The sequence below is a fragment of the Vipera berus genome, assembly GCF_964194415.1.
Source record: "Vipera berus genome assembly, chromosome: 9".
Taxonomy (NCBI): Eukaryota; Metazoa; Chordata; class Lepidosauria; order Squamata; family Viperidae; genus Vipera; species Vipera berus.
In genome coordinates, this window is record NC_138212.1 from 8,877,681 (window position 1) to 8,894,918 (window position 17,238).

At 43.7% G+C, this 17,238-nt stretch overlaps 1 protein-coding gene across 1 annotated transcript; it reads right to left on the reverse strand.

The window, feature by feature from the left end:
• Nucleotides 1-5,127: 5,127 nt before the first annotated feature.
• PROSER3 (proline and serine rich 3) lies at nucleotides 5,128-16,362 on the reverse strand. Its single transcript, XM_081334555.1, has 12 exons — nucleotides 16,147-16,362; nucleotides 15,059-15,167; nucleotides 14,282-14,580; nucleotides 13,954-14,099; nucleotides 13,082-13,143; nucleotides 12,168-12,247; nucleotides 11,555-11,685; nucleotides 10,045-10,229; nucleotides 8,046-8,543; nucleotides 7,092-7,263; nucleotides 6,129-6,210; nucleotides 5,128-5,497 (listed from the first exon to the last, which is right to left on the reverse strand). Exons 1-12 carry the CDS (start codon nucleotides 16,155-16,157, stop codon nucleotides 5,431-5,433), a joined length of 1,842 nt encoding a protein of 613 aa, XP_081190681.1. The 5' UTR covers nucleotides 16,158-16,362; the 3' UTR covers nucleotides 5,128-5,430.
• Between the last annotated feature and the right edge of the window lie 876 nt (nucleotides 16,363-17,238).

A 17,238-nucleotide genomic window follows, 5' to 3' on the forward strand; every position in this document is an offset into this window, starting at 1 on the left:
ACAAAGGGGCTTCTGTCTGCGCAGCCGGCAACTCTGTATCTCCCCCCCCCCTCCACTCGCTGCTCTCAGAGCACTTTCCCTCCCCAAGCGTTCATTATATCAGCGTTTCCCAACCTTAGGAACTTGAAGATGCGTGGACTTCAACTCCCAGAATTCCCCAGCCAGCTATGCTGGCTGGGGAATTCTGGGAGTTGAAGTCCACGCATCTTCAAGTTCCTAAGGTTGGGAAACGCTGCATTATATAGATACTTTCTCTATCGCGCCTCGGGTCTCCACTACCCCCCCTCGCCCCTCCCGGAGGCACCGATATTGGCCAGGTCCTCCCTCCGGTTCATTCGCGCTGGTGCTGCCCTGTAGAAACGAAGCGTCTGGGGAGATTTCGCTTTCCTCCTCCTCCTCCTTCTCCTCCTTTTTTAACACATAAAATTTATTTCTTCTTTCTCACACGTTCCCCAGTCCTTGTGTAAATCAGCCACCTCCCTTTTCTAGGGCTGGTAGCGGCTGAACCACGAAAGAGCTGAAAGCGCTTGTGTTGCACCTGGGTGGAGGCAGGCCCCGTTCAGAGTAGCTTGACACCCCCCCCTCCCCCGTTATCCACACCCACCCACCCACGCCTCCAAAATCTTTACTTTTGTGGGTCTACCAACCAAACGAAGCCTGGATGAGATTACCCAGGAACAAGACAACACAATTCAGAGATACTGAAGAGACACACAAGCCCTCACCTCTCTCGCACACAAAGATTACTCTCCAGATGCGATGGACACTAACTCCCAAAAGCCTAGTTAGTGGCCAGGGCTAGTTAGGGATTAGGGGGACCAAAGTCCAACACCTCTGGAATTCAGGAAGGGAAGGGGAGGAAAGCTGGATTGAAAAACTTGCCTTCCTAACTATTGAAGGAACAGGAGACAAGAAGATGACTGGGATCAAGCTGCCAATCTCAACGCAAGCCCCTCTCCTGCCTTCTCTTAAAAGTAAAGGTAAAGGTTCCCCCACACCTGCGTGCTAGTCGTTTCCAACTCTAGGGGCCGGTGCTTATCTCCGTTTCAAAGCCGAAGAGCCAGCGCTTGTCCGAGGACGTCTCCGTGGTCATGTGGCCGGCATGATTAGACGCCAAAGGCGCACGGAACGCTGTTACCTTCCCACCGTAGTGGTCCCTACTTTTCTACTTGCATTTTTACGTGCTTTTGAACTGCTAGGTTGGCAGAAGCTGGGACACGTAACAGGCGCTCACTCTGTTACGTGGCACTCGGGATTCGACCCGCCAAACTGCTGACCTTCTGATCGACAAGCTCAGCGTCCTAACCCACTGAGCCACCGTGTCCCTTACTGCCTTCTCTTGGACACGTCCAAATATACTATAAAGGCCAGAGAAGGACTATCATTCCTACAGATGCTCAGAAGATTGTTTTCCAAATCTTGAATATCCGTGAATGAATGTTTCGTGCACTGGTGTAATCCTGCCCTTACACAAGCTGACATGGCTCTGCCCTCACAAGTGGGTCAAACCAAGGTAGACCGACCTAGTGAGATCCCAGTATCTAACGGGAATAAGTTATTTCTCAATACGTGTCCCAGCTGTATTGTTTGACATATGAATCGTCCCAGGTAGCTCACAGGGAGGCCAATGCAGATTGGTGCCGACAATTCAGGAATGCACTGAGGGAGCCCTACTAATCAGCAACCCCTCCTCCCACTGTTTCTGATGCGGTCAATGCAAAATAACAGATAATACCTATATTGAAAATGAAATGTCTGCAAAAAAAACCCAAGCTCAGATAGCACTAAGGATCCCACATATTAATCCTGAGCTACAAATATCCTCTTCTGTCGGCACAGGTAGTTCTCGACTTATGACCACAGCTGAGCACAAATTTCCATCGCTAAGCAAGACAGCCAAGTGAATTTTTGCCCCAGTTTATGACCTTTCTTGCCACAGTTGTTTAGTGGATCACTGCACTGGTTAAATTAGTAACATGATGATTAAGTGAATCCGGCTTCCTCAATGAATTTGCTTCTCCCAAGGTCAGAAAAAGTGGTCACATGATCCCGGAACACTGCAACTGTCATAAATATGAGCCAGTGGCTAAGCATCTGAATTTTAATCACGTGACCATGGGGATGCTGCAACGGTTGTTAAGTGTGAAAAGTGGTCATGAGTCACGTTTTTAGTGTTATTGTAACTTCAGTCACTGAATGAATGGTTGTAAGTCAAGGACCACCTGTACCATCCTGGAATCCCCATTCAGCTCTCTCCTACATTATTTTTTTATACTTTTTTATTCCAACAAAAGTAGGCTTGATTCATGTCACAGCATTACACTCAGGAAATTAACAACACCCAAGCTCTGCTCTGAAAGGGCCCCAACCTCCATCCCAAGGGACCAAACAGAATTTCTTGCTGTCTCAGAAGATCTGTCTTATCCTGTTATTTATATTCTCTAGTCTAGATCATCAAAAATGCTCTCCCAGAATTTCATCTGTGGGATACACACAAGAGACTTTCTGTTCTTGTAGCTAATGCATTGGAACCATCTAGCCTCTCTGGGTTCTTTAATCCTCTTCTATAGGTAAAGGTAAAGGTTTCCCTGCACATGCGTGCTAGTCGTTTCCGACTCTAGGGGCTGGTGCTCATCTCCGTTTCAAAGCCAAAGAGCCAGCGCTTGTCCGAGAACGTCTCCGTTGTCATGTGGCCAGCATGACTAGACGCCAAAGGCACATGGAACGCTGTTACTTTCCCACCGTAGTGGTCCCTATTTTTCTACTTGCATTTTTACGTGCTTTCGAACTGCTAGGTTGGCAGAAGCTGGGATGAGTAACAGGCGCTCACTGTTACGCGGCACTCGGGATTTGACCCGCCAAACTGCTGACCATCTGATCGACAAGCTCAGCGTCCTAACCCACTGAGCCACTGCGTCCCTTAATCCTCTTCTAGGGTCAATCAATTTTTCCTATCAAAGCTATTTTCCAGATTCTCTCTATCCAGTTACAAAGTGCTTGGTTTGCAAAAGGACAATGTTGTCATTTACTCTCACCAAGAGTAGGGAAAAATGTTACTTTCTGAAGGTCCTGGTCTACCATTCATCCTGTAGCAGTAGATTCTATAAATTGGTATTTGGCACATTGTGGGTGATTGGGCACGAAGCCAGCTGGGTGACCTTGGGCCAGGCACTTTCTCTCAGCCCTAGGAAGGAAACAATGGCCAACCACTTCTGAAAAACCTTGCCAAGAAAATTGCAAGGACTTGTCCAGGCAGTCTCCAATAACTGGACACAACTGAACAGAAGGGGAGAAGATGATGTGAGTAGCCTGAACTTTGCACACACATGCAAAGGTGAAACAGGGCACAGCTGAAAATCATCTTTCAGCCCACTTCTTTTCCTTTCCAAATCTGCTTCATGCTGAAGGGATCCTTTGCAGAAATGCAATGTCGTCTAGGAGCACTGAGAGATATAACTTCAAGTCCTCACCTGAATACAAATTCAAATGGGTGATGTTGGTCAGCCAATGTAGAAGACACAAGGAATGGCCTTGAGGCACAGGAGGAAGAGCTGCTACTAAGGGTTAGGGTTAGGGTTAGATAAAGTGGAGCTTGAGTCCACTTCAAGAAATTAACTTGAGAAAAGTCTCAGACAGGCCTTTTCCTCATTCATACAAACATAAAGCTAGAGACAGAACAACATTCAGAATTGCAAGATTTTGTTCTTATAGCTGTTCCCACAAAAATAGTCCCAACCTATAGGGCATTGGTTTCTTAGTCTGGTCTAGTTTATACAGCTGATAGCCACTCTCCTCAGTCTGGCCTATCTCACCGAATTATCCTGGAGATAAAAAGAAACCAATATGGAAGCCACCTTGAGTGCTCATTGAAAGAACACAAGGTATAAATGCACATGTTGATTCCAGTGGGGTATAATTGTTAATGTGTTGCACTAGCACAGGTAGTCCTCAACTTACGATCACAACTGAGCCCCAAATTTCTGTTGCTAAGTGAGACAGTTCAATGAGTTTTGCCCTATTCTACAACCTTTCTTGCCACAGTTGTTAAGTGAATCGCCGCAGTTTTTAAGTGAATAACACAATTGTTAAATGAATCAGACTTTTTCACTGATTCTGCTTGTCAGAAGGTCACAAAAGGTGATCACATGATCCCGGGACATTCCAATTGTCATAAATATGAATCGGTTGCCAAGCATCTGAATTTGACCATGGGGATGCGCCAACAGTCATAAGTGTGAACAACAGTCTTAAGTCACTTTGTTGCTGTTGTATAACTTTGAAAGGTCACTAAATGGACTGTTGTAAATCGAGGACTAGCTCTACTGGGGAGAAGTACTGTCACAATTTAAGTCAGTTTTTTTAGTGCCATTATAATCTCCAAACAGGGATCCAACTATTTAAAGTGGGATTATTTGCAATAAAACAAATTTTAAAAAATGTGTCTGATGAGAGTTGGGTAATTTAAAAAAAGCTAAAGTCTAGAAAAACAATACAAGCAGTCCAAAAGACTCCCACTTGAATGCAACTGAAGTTAATTTACGGGCTGTTGTGTAAGGTGTGTTCAGTAAATCAGTAGTTGCAAAAGAATCTAGGAATCTGGCCGTGTGCTTGAACCTGGACTTTGGAACTTTTTTTCCTACTCAATGCTCAAGACAATTAACAATTTCTTTATAAATGAATACGTTATGCAGACAAGAATCATGACCCTATAACTAAAGGACTCACAACTGTGAGACATCCTTCTCAGACCGAAACTACCCTACATTTATTTCCTTTGTAGATTCTGTTCATTTGTTTATTTCCCTATGTCTTCCCCACCTTGAATTCTGGTACTGGTTTTGACCTCATATTGGTTTCCCAGCACATCTAATTGTTTTGCTAAAAGATGTCATAATGGGTTTTATGGATTTTTGAAAGCTAAACTTAATATGGGTTGGAGGGTGAGATTTTTAGCCTTCTTTTCTGTTCGAAAACAATCCCCCCCAAAAAAAGTTCCCTTTGTTCTTTATACAAAGAAATATTCATTCCCATTTCTCCAAGACAAATGAGTTTGGACCCCATTGATCCCCTCTTCATTGGACACAATGAATCTGGATAGAGTACACTGCTAAATTATCACAGTTTGTTTTGATCCAAAAATACACATTTATTTTAAATGCAATGTGAAATATACACTGAAACCATGGAAACAGCACACTGAATATAAAGTAGAGGCATCCCTACACACCATCGCTTGGCTATTCTGAATCTCAGATATCTTCTTAGGAAAATGCTGGTCTGCTAAGAGTTAATAATAAATAAATAAAAAGCATCTTCAAAACCCTTTGACTGAATTCATCTTGAAGTGCCTGATAATGCTGGATTTGAGCAATGTCTTGAGGGGGGGACCTTAAACCACCCAAGGTTCAACAAAGAGAACACAGGAGGTGGTCATTGGTGAGAGACGCCCTGATCAAAGGAGTTACTTTCCAGCTGAGTGATCTGGAAATCCACAGCTCTGCAAGAAAATGAAACATAAATGCATACCACTTTTAGGGCCAGAGGGCACCAGAGCAACATAAAACATGAAACCAGAGTTAACAGTGGGAAACAATAGACCAATAGATCTTGAATGGAACCACAGTTGAAAAGCATGGAGCAATGCAACCGCACACTCAAGAGAACAATGAACATTCCCACTCTGTGTTCTAGAGAGAAACCAACAAAGCTTAAGCAAGAGATGCATATACATTAGACAAATTTACATGTTGCACATACTTTGCAAAATTTGTTCTGCTTTTCCAGAGCAAGCAAGATATCAGCTTAAAAATAAGCTGGCACAACTCTGAATTTTTAAATACTGTACCCTGGCCATTTTATACAGCAGCCCTAGGAATTTGAATCTTAAACAGCACTAACCAAAAAAAGCCCCAGTCAGATGATCAAGTTGAATTCTACACTTCTACACCTTCCCATCTATACCCAGAAAAATAGAGAGGAATGGATAATGATCACTGTGTGTTGCAATATCAGAAGATCTGATCAAACTCAGCAGAGGCAGATTCAATTTACTGACTAAATAGTTGAAGCACCTCTGAAGAAGCCACCATCCCAATTAGGGGGCCTCCAAGCATTTGGTGGCTACTTACCGAAGTTGGTTGCGCAGTGATTCCCTCTGACCTCTCAGGACTTGTAACAGAGGGTCATCTTCAAATTCCAGGCCATCCGAGTCTACAAAAAAAGAAAAATAGCATCTCCATTATTTAACCATCTCTTTTATTTCAAGCCACTTTTGTTAAATTCCACCACTAACCTAAACAAAGACTGTCCCCATTAAGGCCAAGCCACATTTCTATTCCTAGGACTCCATTGATTCCTTTAAGCCCAGTTTCTAAGGATCCTTTTTTTCCACCACCCCCACAAATACAGAACTCTTCAACTGCTCCAGCCATCATCTTGACTTCCTTCTCCACCATCACCCCCACTTCTGCTGTCCAGATCTCACAAACCTTCCTGTATCTTAATTGAACTTGACCGGTGCCTTTGGCTCTGCTCTCATCTGTGCTGGATAGCAAAGGAATGACACATGCTGAAAGGGTTCCTATTAAAATAACCATGTAGCAGCATCCAGCCGCTACGATTGGAGCGTTTAACTGCTTCCTATTTGGATCAAGGCTATGCCAACTAGTAATGCAGTCAGATGTAGAGCAAGGAAATAAAATAAAACTTACATGCTGCAGCTATACCGCGTGACACAGTTTGTTTGTATCATGCCTCTCTTATGTATTCTTAATCCCAACTCCAACTAGATCCTTATTTCTTTCCAAGCGTGATTAACTTTAAGTTGTGGAGTTCAAATTAAATTCACCCTTTGCCCAAGTGAAGTACTGCAGAGGGGAATCACATTCCAGCCCCATGCCCAGGGACAGCCAACAAAGGAATCAGAATCTTGACCCACATAAGCTTAATGGAAAAACTCCCCAAGTGAGAAGAATAGCGTTGCACTTAGAAATGCACAATAAAAAACAGTGTAAACCCCCTTCTCAGAATTTTGCTGCTGTGATGAAGATCTCCATGATATTCAAGCACCTGTCCTGTCCCAAGGATTCTACCTTCAGCCTGTTCCAGGAGCTGAGCAGCCATATTCAGCAGTTGGGGATGGGAGGGAGTGACAACATTCTTTGGAATAGCCTCCTCTGGACCCAAAGTCCTTGAGCGTCTCTTTGGTTTGTCCCGAGGAAGAGCTGGAGATTCAGATGGGGAGAATAGCCTTTCAGCAACCACCTGGACAAGACAGAAAAAAGAAAGCCCATTCAAACTGTTCTCAGTTTGACCTTAGTAGGAAAGTAGACGTGAAAGACGATAAAGCTGACCTCTTATGACTCCTGTGTCTTCTTTTCAAAGCTAAACAACAGTATTTCAGTGGGATCAGGACAAGAGACAAGCTAGACCAGTCCAGTGCGTGTGTCATACACTGGCTAATCTAATGAATTTAAGGCCCCAAGACTGGAGGAGAGGGGCAATAATTCCTTTCCTTGAAACATAATCTCAAATTATTGTTCTCAAGAGAAATTCAAATGACCTGGGATCTTTACAATTCAGTATTAGATTTAGATTTTAGATTTTATTAGATTTATATACCGTCATCAGTTGGCAATCCTGATGACTCCAGGACAACACGGCTACTTTAAAAACATATAGGCAGCACATCATGAAGGACTGCACATTCCAAAGTATCCTTTGAATCCGAAGCACTGCAGTTCTATTTAGGAGGGGATGCCTACTAAACGGAACCCTGGGTGGCGCAGTGTTTAGAATGCAGTACTGCAGGCAAACTCTGCCCACTGCCAGGAGTTCGATCCTGACTGGCTCAAGGTTGACTCAGCCTTCTATCCTTCTGAGGTCAGTAAAATGAGGACCCAGATTGTTGGGAGCAATAGGACGACATTGTAAACCACACATTGTAAAGCACTATGAAGCAGTACATTAAGTGCTATTGCTATTGCTAATGCCACCGAATTATTCTGTGATAACAATCAGGCAGATTGATGGATTAGGCCTTGTACCTCCGATAGTACATGTTGAACTGAATGCTTTGTGGGGCTGCGTGTTGTGGAGTCTGAAATTGGTTTTGCTTGTCTCTGCTTCACTCTGCATACCCCTGGTTTTCTGCTGAGTTCCAGGTGCATTCCCTGATCAGATGGAGCTGTCTGTTGAACATGACATGAAGTTGTCTGACTCAAAGACTCATTGGCTTTTGCAGGTCTTGAAGGAGAGGTTTCTAGGTAATCAGGGACATAATCTTTTTGTGGGGTTGGATCCTTCACAATTGGCTTATCGCTGCATTCAGGGCCTCCAGTTATCACTATCCCACTATTGGGGAAAATGGTTTCAATATGCTGCCCAGAAGTGACTCCACGCTTCGGCACGCCTGCACAGGAGCAAGGATGGCACCGACTCTGGATATATTTAATATCTAGGTGGGGCTCGGGAATTGACAAAACGTTTTGGTCTTTGCCCCTCCGAGGAGTTGGTTCAGTTGACTGCAGAACTTCTCTTTCCATCTGCAAGGAGGAATAAACATATTTAAGAGCATTTCTGGCCTTCTGTTCCTAGCATGAAATGAAGAAATGCCTATTGGCAGAGTAAACCAAGAATTCCTTCATCAGCACAGCTGTTGTCTCCTATGTTACATTGATGCTGAGTTTTACTACACAAGAAGGTTAAATACTATGGTGATGTAACTGCCGTACATTTTAACTAATATATGTCTTCTTTGTTTTCATACAGGTCATTTTACCAATGTATGCATTATTTGAAATACTCATTGTAAACATCTGATTAATTCTGAACCAAAATCAGATATCTTGTATGCCTCTTTTGCCATGAAGTTACACACAATGAAAGAAAACAGTCCAAAAGTTATCAGGAGCCCCAGCGCTATGTTCTTTCCCTTAATGGGGCATTCTGTATTTGCCCTGTTAATTTTCTCGACATACAACATAGGGCTAAATTCTGCTGCTTACTTTCAGATAAAACATGACTTAAGCTGTTTTGCTAAAACATTAATGAAAATGAAATGTTCCCAGCTGGAGAGTATATTTTGAAGACCATATAGGAGCCGTGACCAGGGGGGCTTTTGCCCAGGTTCGCCTGGTGCACCAGTTGCGACCCTATCTGGACCGAGATGCCCTATGCACAGTCACTCATGCGCTCGTGACCTCCCGTTTGGACTACTGCAACGCTCTCTACATGGGGCTGCCCTTGAGGACCACTCGGAGGCTTCAGCTGGTGCAGAATGCGGTCGCGCGAGTTGTGATGGGGGTCTCCCGATACTCCCATGTAACACCTCTACTCCGCGAGCTGCATTGGCTTCCGGTTGCCCTCCGGGTGAAATTCAAGGTGCTGGTGATGACCTATAAAGCCCTACATGGCTTGGGTCCGGGATATCTGAGGGAACACCTGCTGCCGGCATCAAGTTCCCTTCGTCCAGTGCGCTCCCACAGGGAGGGTCTTCTCAGGGTGCCACCGGTAAGAGATTGCCGGCGGACGACACCCAGGGATAGGGCCTTCTCAGTGGGGGCGCCTGCCCTTTGGAACCAGCTGCCAGTGGAGCTGAGGACTGCCCCCGACCTCCGTTCATTCCGCCGGGGCCTGAAGACCTGGCTCTTCGAGCTCTCTGGCCCAGGCTGAGGATTAATTTATTTTAATTGCGGTTTTACTTACTGTATACAGGGATAAATTTAATCTTTTTTAAACTTGGTTTTTTAACTTTTGTATTTTTGGTTTTTAATTACCCTGTAAACCGCCCTGAGTCCTCCGGGAAAGGGCGGTATATAAATGTAATAAAATAAATAAATAAATAAATAAAATATATGTGGTGGTGGACACACGTGTGTGGTTTGCAGAAATAGGCGTTTTATGAAGATGTTTCTTTTGCAAATGCTTACATAGCAAGCGATTCAAAATCATTCACTCAGTTCAATGGAATGAAATGGCCACCGGAAAGAAAGCATCTCTGTTACAAATCTACACATATTCCACTAACTGATTTCAAATCTTTACTTTTCCAGAGGTGCAGGTTGGTTGGAAGCATGGATTCCTCCAAACATCAGAGGGCATTGCAGCAACAGCTTTGCTTGCTTCCTCCATCTTCCGCCGCAGGCGCCACTGGAATAGGATGTCATCTTCTGGTTTTAAAGAATGGGTTATAGAACTTGGAGTGATATGATAAGGAATAATTAAGCTCTCTGGAAAACAAAAAAGACATTGTTGTGAATTGGAAGTCATCGCTGCAAAAGAGCTATATGAGTTGTTCATGAATGTCTCATACAATTGTAGAATTAAAAGGGGCCAGTAGGTTCATCTAGTCCTGTAGTGGCGAACCTATGGCACGCGTGCCACGGGTGGCACGGAGAGCCCTCTCTGTGGGCAGGCATGCCATCGCCCCAGTCCTAGGCCTTCAGCTGGGTTTTATAAAACCTTTTCGCTTTAGGCCTCCGCCGCCATGTGCAAAAAACAAAAAAAGTTTCAATCAATTTCAACTTCTCGCAGGGAAAAAAAAAGATGTCACAAAGTTGGAATTGATGGATTGAACTTTTTAGTCCCACCCAGTCTGCCGTTACCACCGCAGCCACGCCCACCCAATGGGCCACACCCACCCAATGGGCCACACCCACCCAATGGGCCACGCCCACCCGGCACCCGACAATACACAAGTGGGTATTGGGTTGCAGTTTGGGCACTCGGTCTCTAAAAGGTTCGCCATCACTGATCTAGTCTAACCCTCTACAAAGTTCAGGGAAACCAAGCAAGAGAAATGTCTGTCCACCTCTTCATAAGGACTTCCAGAGATGATGAATACACAGCCTCTATAGGTGGACTGTCCCATTATTGTACAGATCTTACCATTGGGAGTTTTCCCTTATATTTTAGCAACATCGTGGTAACTGGAACTTGTGTCCCTTTATTTCCGCTCCTAGTTTTAGACATGGAATATGATTCTTGATCATCTTCCCTGCAGCTTCTCTTTGTGCACCTGAATGTGGCTATTATACCTCCCCTTTGGATTGAACGTGCCAAGTTCCTTCAACCTATCTTTAGCAGAGATGTCATTAATTCGCTTCCCTCTTGTGAACTCTGCCTAACCCGGCAACATCTCCCGAAAGGTGGACCCGGAATCAGATACAACTCCAGCTGCACTCTCACTAAGGCCAAGCAGAAAGGAATAACTATTCGGAGATCTCAAATATCAAGCGTTTCTAACGCAGCCCAGAAACGTGATACCTCTGTTTCGTGTTCAACTTGTTATCAATGACCACATTCAAATCCTTCTTAGATTAAAGGTTTCCAGGCCCTGAATCCCCCATCTTTTATCTGCATCCTGCTCTTTTTCCTCTGTAACGGATTAATTTTCGTAAATAAATGTGCATCAATTTATCATCTTTGCTGACTGATCATGGGTTCTCCCATTCCCCTTCCACTCCCAGTAACCATTTCTTTTACTGAGACCAAACTTATAAATAAATCTGCGGGGGGAAAAATCATTCTAGATCACATGTCTCGCCCTCCCTACCTTTGACTTGGTGTGCTGCAGAGTGTTGTAGAGCATGTTGAGGCACGTCTGTGGTGCTATTTGGGTTGGTGGATGTGGTAGTAGAATCAAGCCCTTCAGAGCTGACAGGCCTGAAACTCAGTGGTGAGATGCTATAAGCAAAAGACAGATTGAGAAAAGCATCTTGTTAGAAAAGAAGTATATATATATTTTTTTTTGGGGGGGTGAGGAATATCAGTTGGCTGAGACAACCAAGCAGAGGCACAGAACTGGAAAATGGCATTGGTCTATTGCAGTGATGGGGAAACTTTTAGAGACCGAGTGCCCAAACTGCAACCCCAAACCCACGTATTTATCGCTGGGTGCCAGGTGGGCGTGGCCTACTGGGTGGCTGTGGCTGTGGTGGGCATGGAAGATTGGGTGGGTGTGGCCAAGGTGGGTGTGGCCACCTCAATATCGCTCGTGGGGAGGGAGACCTGTGGGGGGCGGCTGGTTAAAGAGGGACAGTTGCCACTTCCAAAACATGGCGCGGGTGCCCATAGGGAGGGCTCTGAGTGCCGCCTCTGGCACCCGTGCCATAGGCTCGCCACCACTGGTCTACTGGGTGATGGACAAATATAAGTCAGGCCAATACCTTCTGCTTAAGACTCTAGCTGCTCTTTCCTGCAGGCTCACTGTCTCAGTGTCAAGTGCAGAAGCAGCTTGCATTTCTCCCTGCAAAGAGCATATGAAGAAAGCGTAAAGAGGGAGAACTCTGTGGGGGAAAGCACGCCAACATCCTGCCAAATGGAGGAGTGTGGCATTTTCAATACCTCTGCAAATGCACACCAATGCAAAACGTGTAACTTATTAGGGGAAAATTATGGAGAAGTCAATGCAATGCAACGTGACCCTGGCAAGTAACTCTCTTGTAGGCAGAAGGGAAAAAAAGAAATAAGGTCCTCAGTAACAGAAGACTCCTGAGATGGAAGCAACTGAAAAGGTGTCTGCCGCTCATTTTAGATGAACATTTTTAAAGCAAGATTTCCCTCCTCTGGAAATTCAGAATTTCTGAAAGTTCTTAAGTCCTTGATAAAAAGACAAGGAAGTAACTGGGGGAAACAACCCAAGAAATCTACTAACTGAGAAACATTGTAACATATCTTACATTTTTCTCTACCTAGAGCAGAGCAATTACTCCAAGTATGTATTTGACAAAGCCTATGCAGCCACATTTCATTAGATGCCCTTCCTATGTATCTACTCCAATTCTATTCTGACCTCCCTTAAAAAAGTTCAGGTCCACATAGATGGACACATTCTACTTTATTCTCAGTCTGAAGGAGGCAAGGCTCAGAAGCCACCTCGACTCAAGATTATTCACGTAGCTTGAGCTTTATGACTGATAAGGATTGATGCTCAGGGCCAAAAATACCGCTTTCCCAACTCTCTGGGCCCAAGACTACCCATGAGCTGGAAAACAGAAAAGAAAGAAGCCAGCAGAGTTGTGTTACTGTCTGCCTCTTGAATAGAAAGAATCCTTGTCTAGGAGAATATCTTGTTACTCACTGAGGCAGTTTGAGTCAGGATGGGACTGAAAAGAGATGACCTCACTTCACTTTGGCTGTTATCTGCAAAGAGACATCTCCATTAAAAGTGAAGGACTCATACAGAACAATCATCTTTCCAAAGGAATAACTTTTCAAAATATTTTACATGCAAAAAGAAAAAAACAAACCACAGGATGTTTCAATGGGTTAGGAAGTCCTTTACGTTTGCATTGGATGTGCATCCATGAAGCGGCAGAATTCCCTCTGAATCACAGTATCACCTACGTGCCTTTCCAGCAGGTCCACAAATACTCTACGAACAGACCAACTGCAGGAAATACTAGGGATGGACAGAACATTATCCAAGTCTTTGCTATGCTCAGGATCCTTTCACTATTGCTTTTTGAAAAAGGCTTATACCACATGCCCAATAGTTGCAAAGTGGATGAAGACAATGCATCTACATCTCTTGACAAGACTGTTCACTATACACACTTGCTAAGAATTGCTAACAATACTTCATGTCTCCCAACCAGGAACTGGCAAGTAGAGGTTGCCCAAGGATAACATGCCCGTGTGCCTATAGCCATATCTACAAACTTCCAAATGAAAAGTTCTTCCCATCTATTGCCACCATCCCTGTGCCTAAGGCAGCTTTATTTCCACAAGAGAACTCAGATTTTGCCTTTTGCCTTGATCTGACGAAAGCTCTGTATCTACCAGAACTATATTCACATATCATGCTAAGTCCCAATGTGGTTGCTTATTTTGGCATAGCAAAGCGTAAAAACTCAGCCACTGCACCAAATAAAACATGGTAAGAGAAACGATGACCCAGCACAATGCATGAACCTAGGGACAGATCTTTATTCTTCAATTGGCCTTAAGTACCCGAAGATAGAGATGCTTCCTTCTTAGAGTTTTCTCCATCTGGGAGAAACGAGTGGCTAAGCCACCAGAAATCAGCTGAACCTCCACTTGATGCCAAGCGCTCTTTACGATCGGTGGGCTTCCCGTAGCGAAACCGCTCAATATACCTGCCGAAGGAAAGGAAAGTAGTTTGATCAGAAGGCAATCGTCATCGTGGACCTGAAACCAGGACTCTAAGGGGAAAGGGTCGATAGAGAAGCAACCGAGGCCATCGTTAAATGTTTGTCTACAAAGCCTAGTCCTCAGCTTCATCTGCCATTTCAACGGTGACTCTTATAACTGGACTCACTTGGCAACAATGGATTCGTTGTCTGAGGCAGAATCTAGGAGCTTTGGTGCCTCCAGGGTCTTGGCCTCTGATGACAGCTGTGCTGGAAGATCCTTTTTTCCTTCTGGAGTGAGGGAGGAAGAGCTACGTTCAGTTGAGGGCCAAGACTCATTGAAGGGGCTTGTGGAGTTTGACTCGGGGGGCTTTCCCTCATGGGAGCTGGAGTCAGGCAGTAAATGAGGGTATGAAGTGCTCAATGGTTCTGGCTCCTCAGGAAAGACAGAGCAATTCCTAGGCTGCAAACGAGATGGGCTCAGGACCTAAGAAGTTAAAAAAATAAAGAAGACATGATTCCCCCTTGGCACAGAGATCCATCAGAGATCCAGACTTCAGAGATCATAACTTCCTTCCATGAGACTTCAGACATCACAGATTCCTGTAGATGAAATCTTTAGAAAGGTCAACCATAGTCTTATGCTTTAAGGCATCTGCTTTATCCTTACACTTCTGAAAAGAAGGCTAGATGACTGGCTCAAGAACTTTGCAGCCCAGTTGACTTCAGCCTGTTCTCTCTAATGATTTGGCTATACCCATCGGCTCTTTGAATGTCTAACTCCTGCAGGAAGATGGCTAATCTGTTTCAGCCTTCAGATCAAAGGGAAAAAAGTCTGCATTCCTAATAGCTAGATTTCCAATTCTTAACATTCAATTCCACAAGGACAGATCGCCAAAAGGAACAGTCTGCTTTCAGTTTGCTTTCCTTAGAGACCACATGGCATGACTTTATCCTCTTCTCACCGTCTGTTGCTTCTTCTGCCTCAATGGCTGGGCCTGTGAGGGATGATAATGGCTTCGGGAACTGGATGCCTCCAAAAAGGGGCTCCCAAGAGTGGAGAATACAGCTAGACTGTGAGTAAACAAGAAATGTCCATTAGACAAGTGTCTACATAATACCATTAACCACAAACATGGGGGGGGGGGCGGGAGGGGAGAAAGAGGAAACCTAACTTTGTGGAATCTAGGAGAAAAAAGAACGGTGTGGACATGATAATATGGACCTTTTGGTGAGATTGAATTACACATTGCTCAGACAGAAATGGTAGAACAGTGGGTGCACAAGACAAACAAAATTTACAGGGTCCACAGTGTTAAAAACACACACATCTAGAAAACCAGAACAATAGAAGGATGTCTCTAAACTTTTCTTCCTAGGATATGTAATTAAATACACAGGGTTTATATATTGCTGTTAAGGTTTCTAAGAGCATTCAAATTTTCCTTTTTAATCCCTAACTTTTGTTTCTTTCTCAGTTAACGGGAAAGACACTTAGCTTCTCCCAAGGAGACCAGACAATATTGCCAAAAATAAATGTGTCAATGGCAGCGACCACGTCATAGAGTGCCACTCAGTGACAATCTCTGGGAAAGCTGAATAAGTGGATCCAACCGCATCCGTGCCCTGCTTTTCATAGGGTTCTGACAGGATTAGATGGATTGTGGGTTAACTCCAGCATATCTATAGCTGTAGCTGTACTTTACACAGCTCAGGGGAAATGAGGCTGCCAGAATAAAGTGACACAATTCAGAGTTGTTCCTGTCCTCAATGCATTGAACAACATGGCATACAAAGAAAGCTTTAGAAATGTCTTTTCCTTGCTGTTTCCAAAATAGATATTTTTAACAGCAAGAACCTACAAAATTACATTCTTCTGATATACCCAGAGTTCCATTACTTCAATCTGTGTAGGGTAGCTGGATTTACAGAGAAGGCCATATTATAGTATCAATCTTATTTCTTAGATGCAGCCAACTGAACTCATTAAATTTATTCTGTTCATCTTTTGCTACAGTATTCCAAGACAAGAAGTAGGTAGCCACTCTTGTACCTAGAATCCATTGTTTTCCACCAGGTTATTTGCAGAGAGCTGGTTTAAACCATGCTGGAAATATATTTGCCTCTCTCCTCATGAAAATGTTGTCAAGTTTTCCAAAGCGTATTCTATGAGCAAACAAACAGAAGAGGATCCAGTAAATAATAAAATACTTAAGGCATCATACAATTTAATTCTTCTGCTTAGCTTTGGTTTTTGTAGATTTTTAATTTCTCTTTGGTTAGGTTTTGGTAATGATAAAAAAGAAGATGCTTAATGCAAAGATGCAGGCTCTTTTGTTCTGCTAAGGACCATTAACTACAGAGGAAATTACACTTTTAAAAAAAATCTTTCTTTGAGGATGCCAATGATGGCATCGCACTGCTGGTTCGTCCTGCACTTTTACAAGTGTCCCTCTACGGGAACAAGGCTGACCCAAGTCTAGCAGTCTCTCCTGCAGGATTCTTACCATTGTTATAAGGCGGGGGAAAGACAAGGGTTACCCACTACAAAGTTTCTACTTTCAGTGCTCTCTCCAAACCATCATTTTAGCCCCAAGAGTTTCTGCTCAACAATGAATGTTATAAAAAAAAAACATGCTCATCAGGTCCAACCCCATAATTTAAAGAATACATATGAACAGATTAAAAGCTAACCTGAATAAATTGTAAAGCACAGAGGAATTCATATATCAAAGGAAGCCTCAACGTGGCTGATTAACTTATGGCTTAGCATTATATGTGAATCTGGCTGTGAGCACTTATTCATCAAACTCTGTTTAAAACACAAAACTTACAATAGTTGAAATCAGTAAAAGAAAGTCCCAAGACACAAGTCCTTTGATCATTAGAAATGGGGTACAGTGGGGTGGGAGATTTAACTAAACAGAAACATTCCGTGTATAGCTAATAATCCTTACAAAGCCTACCTTTAAATTAGGCCAGCACACATATCCCAAGGCTACAAACTTGCTAAGCAGCAAATGATGTAGCATCCTTGTTCAAATTAAGGACATTTGATAGGCTTGCCCCATGAGAAGCTTCCTAGGAATCTCAACAATGCCATCCTGAATCACAATACGTATAGTTGTGTCTGCTTTGTCTTGCT

Bases quoted from the DNA above. Each gene is read 5' to 3' on its own strand.
- PROSER3 (XM_081334555.1), bottom strand. The intron at 14,100-14,281 runs GTGAGTCCAGTT...TTCCTTCGGCAG, and splicing joins AACGAATCCATTGTTGCCAA to GTATATTGAGCGGTTTCGCT. The intron at 12,248-13,081 runs GTGAGTAACAAG...TGCTCTTTGCAG, and splicing joins TCCTGACTCAAACTGCCTCA to GGAGAAATGCAAGCTGCTTC.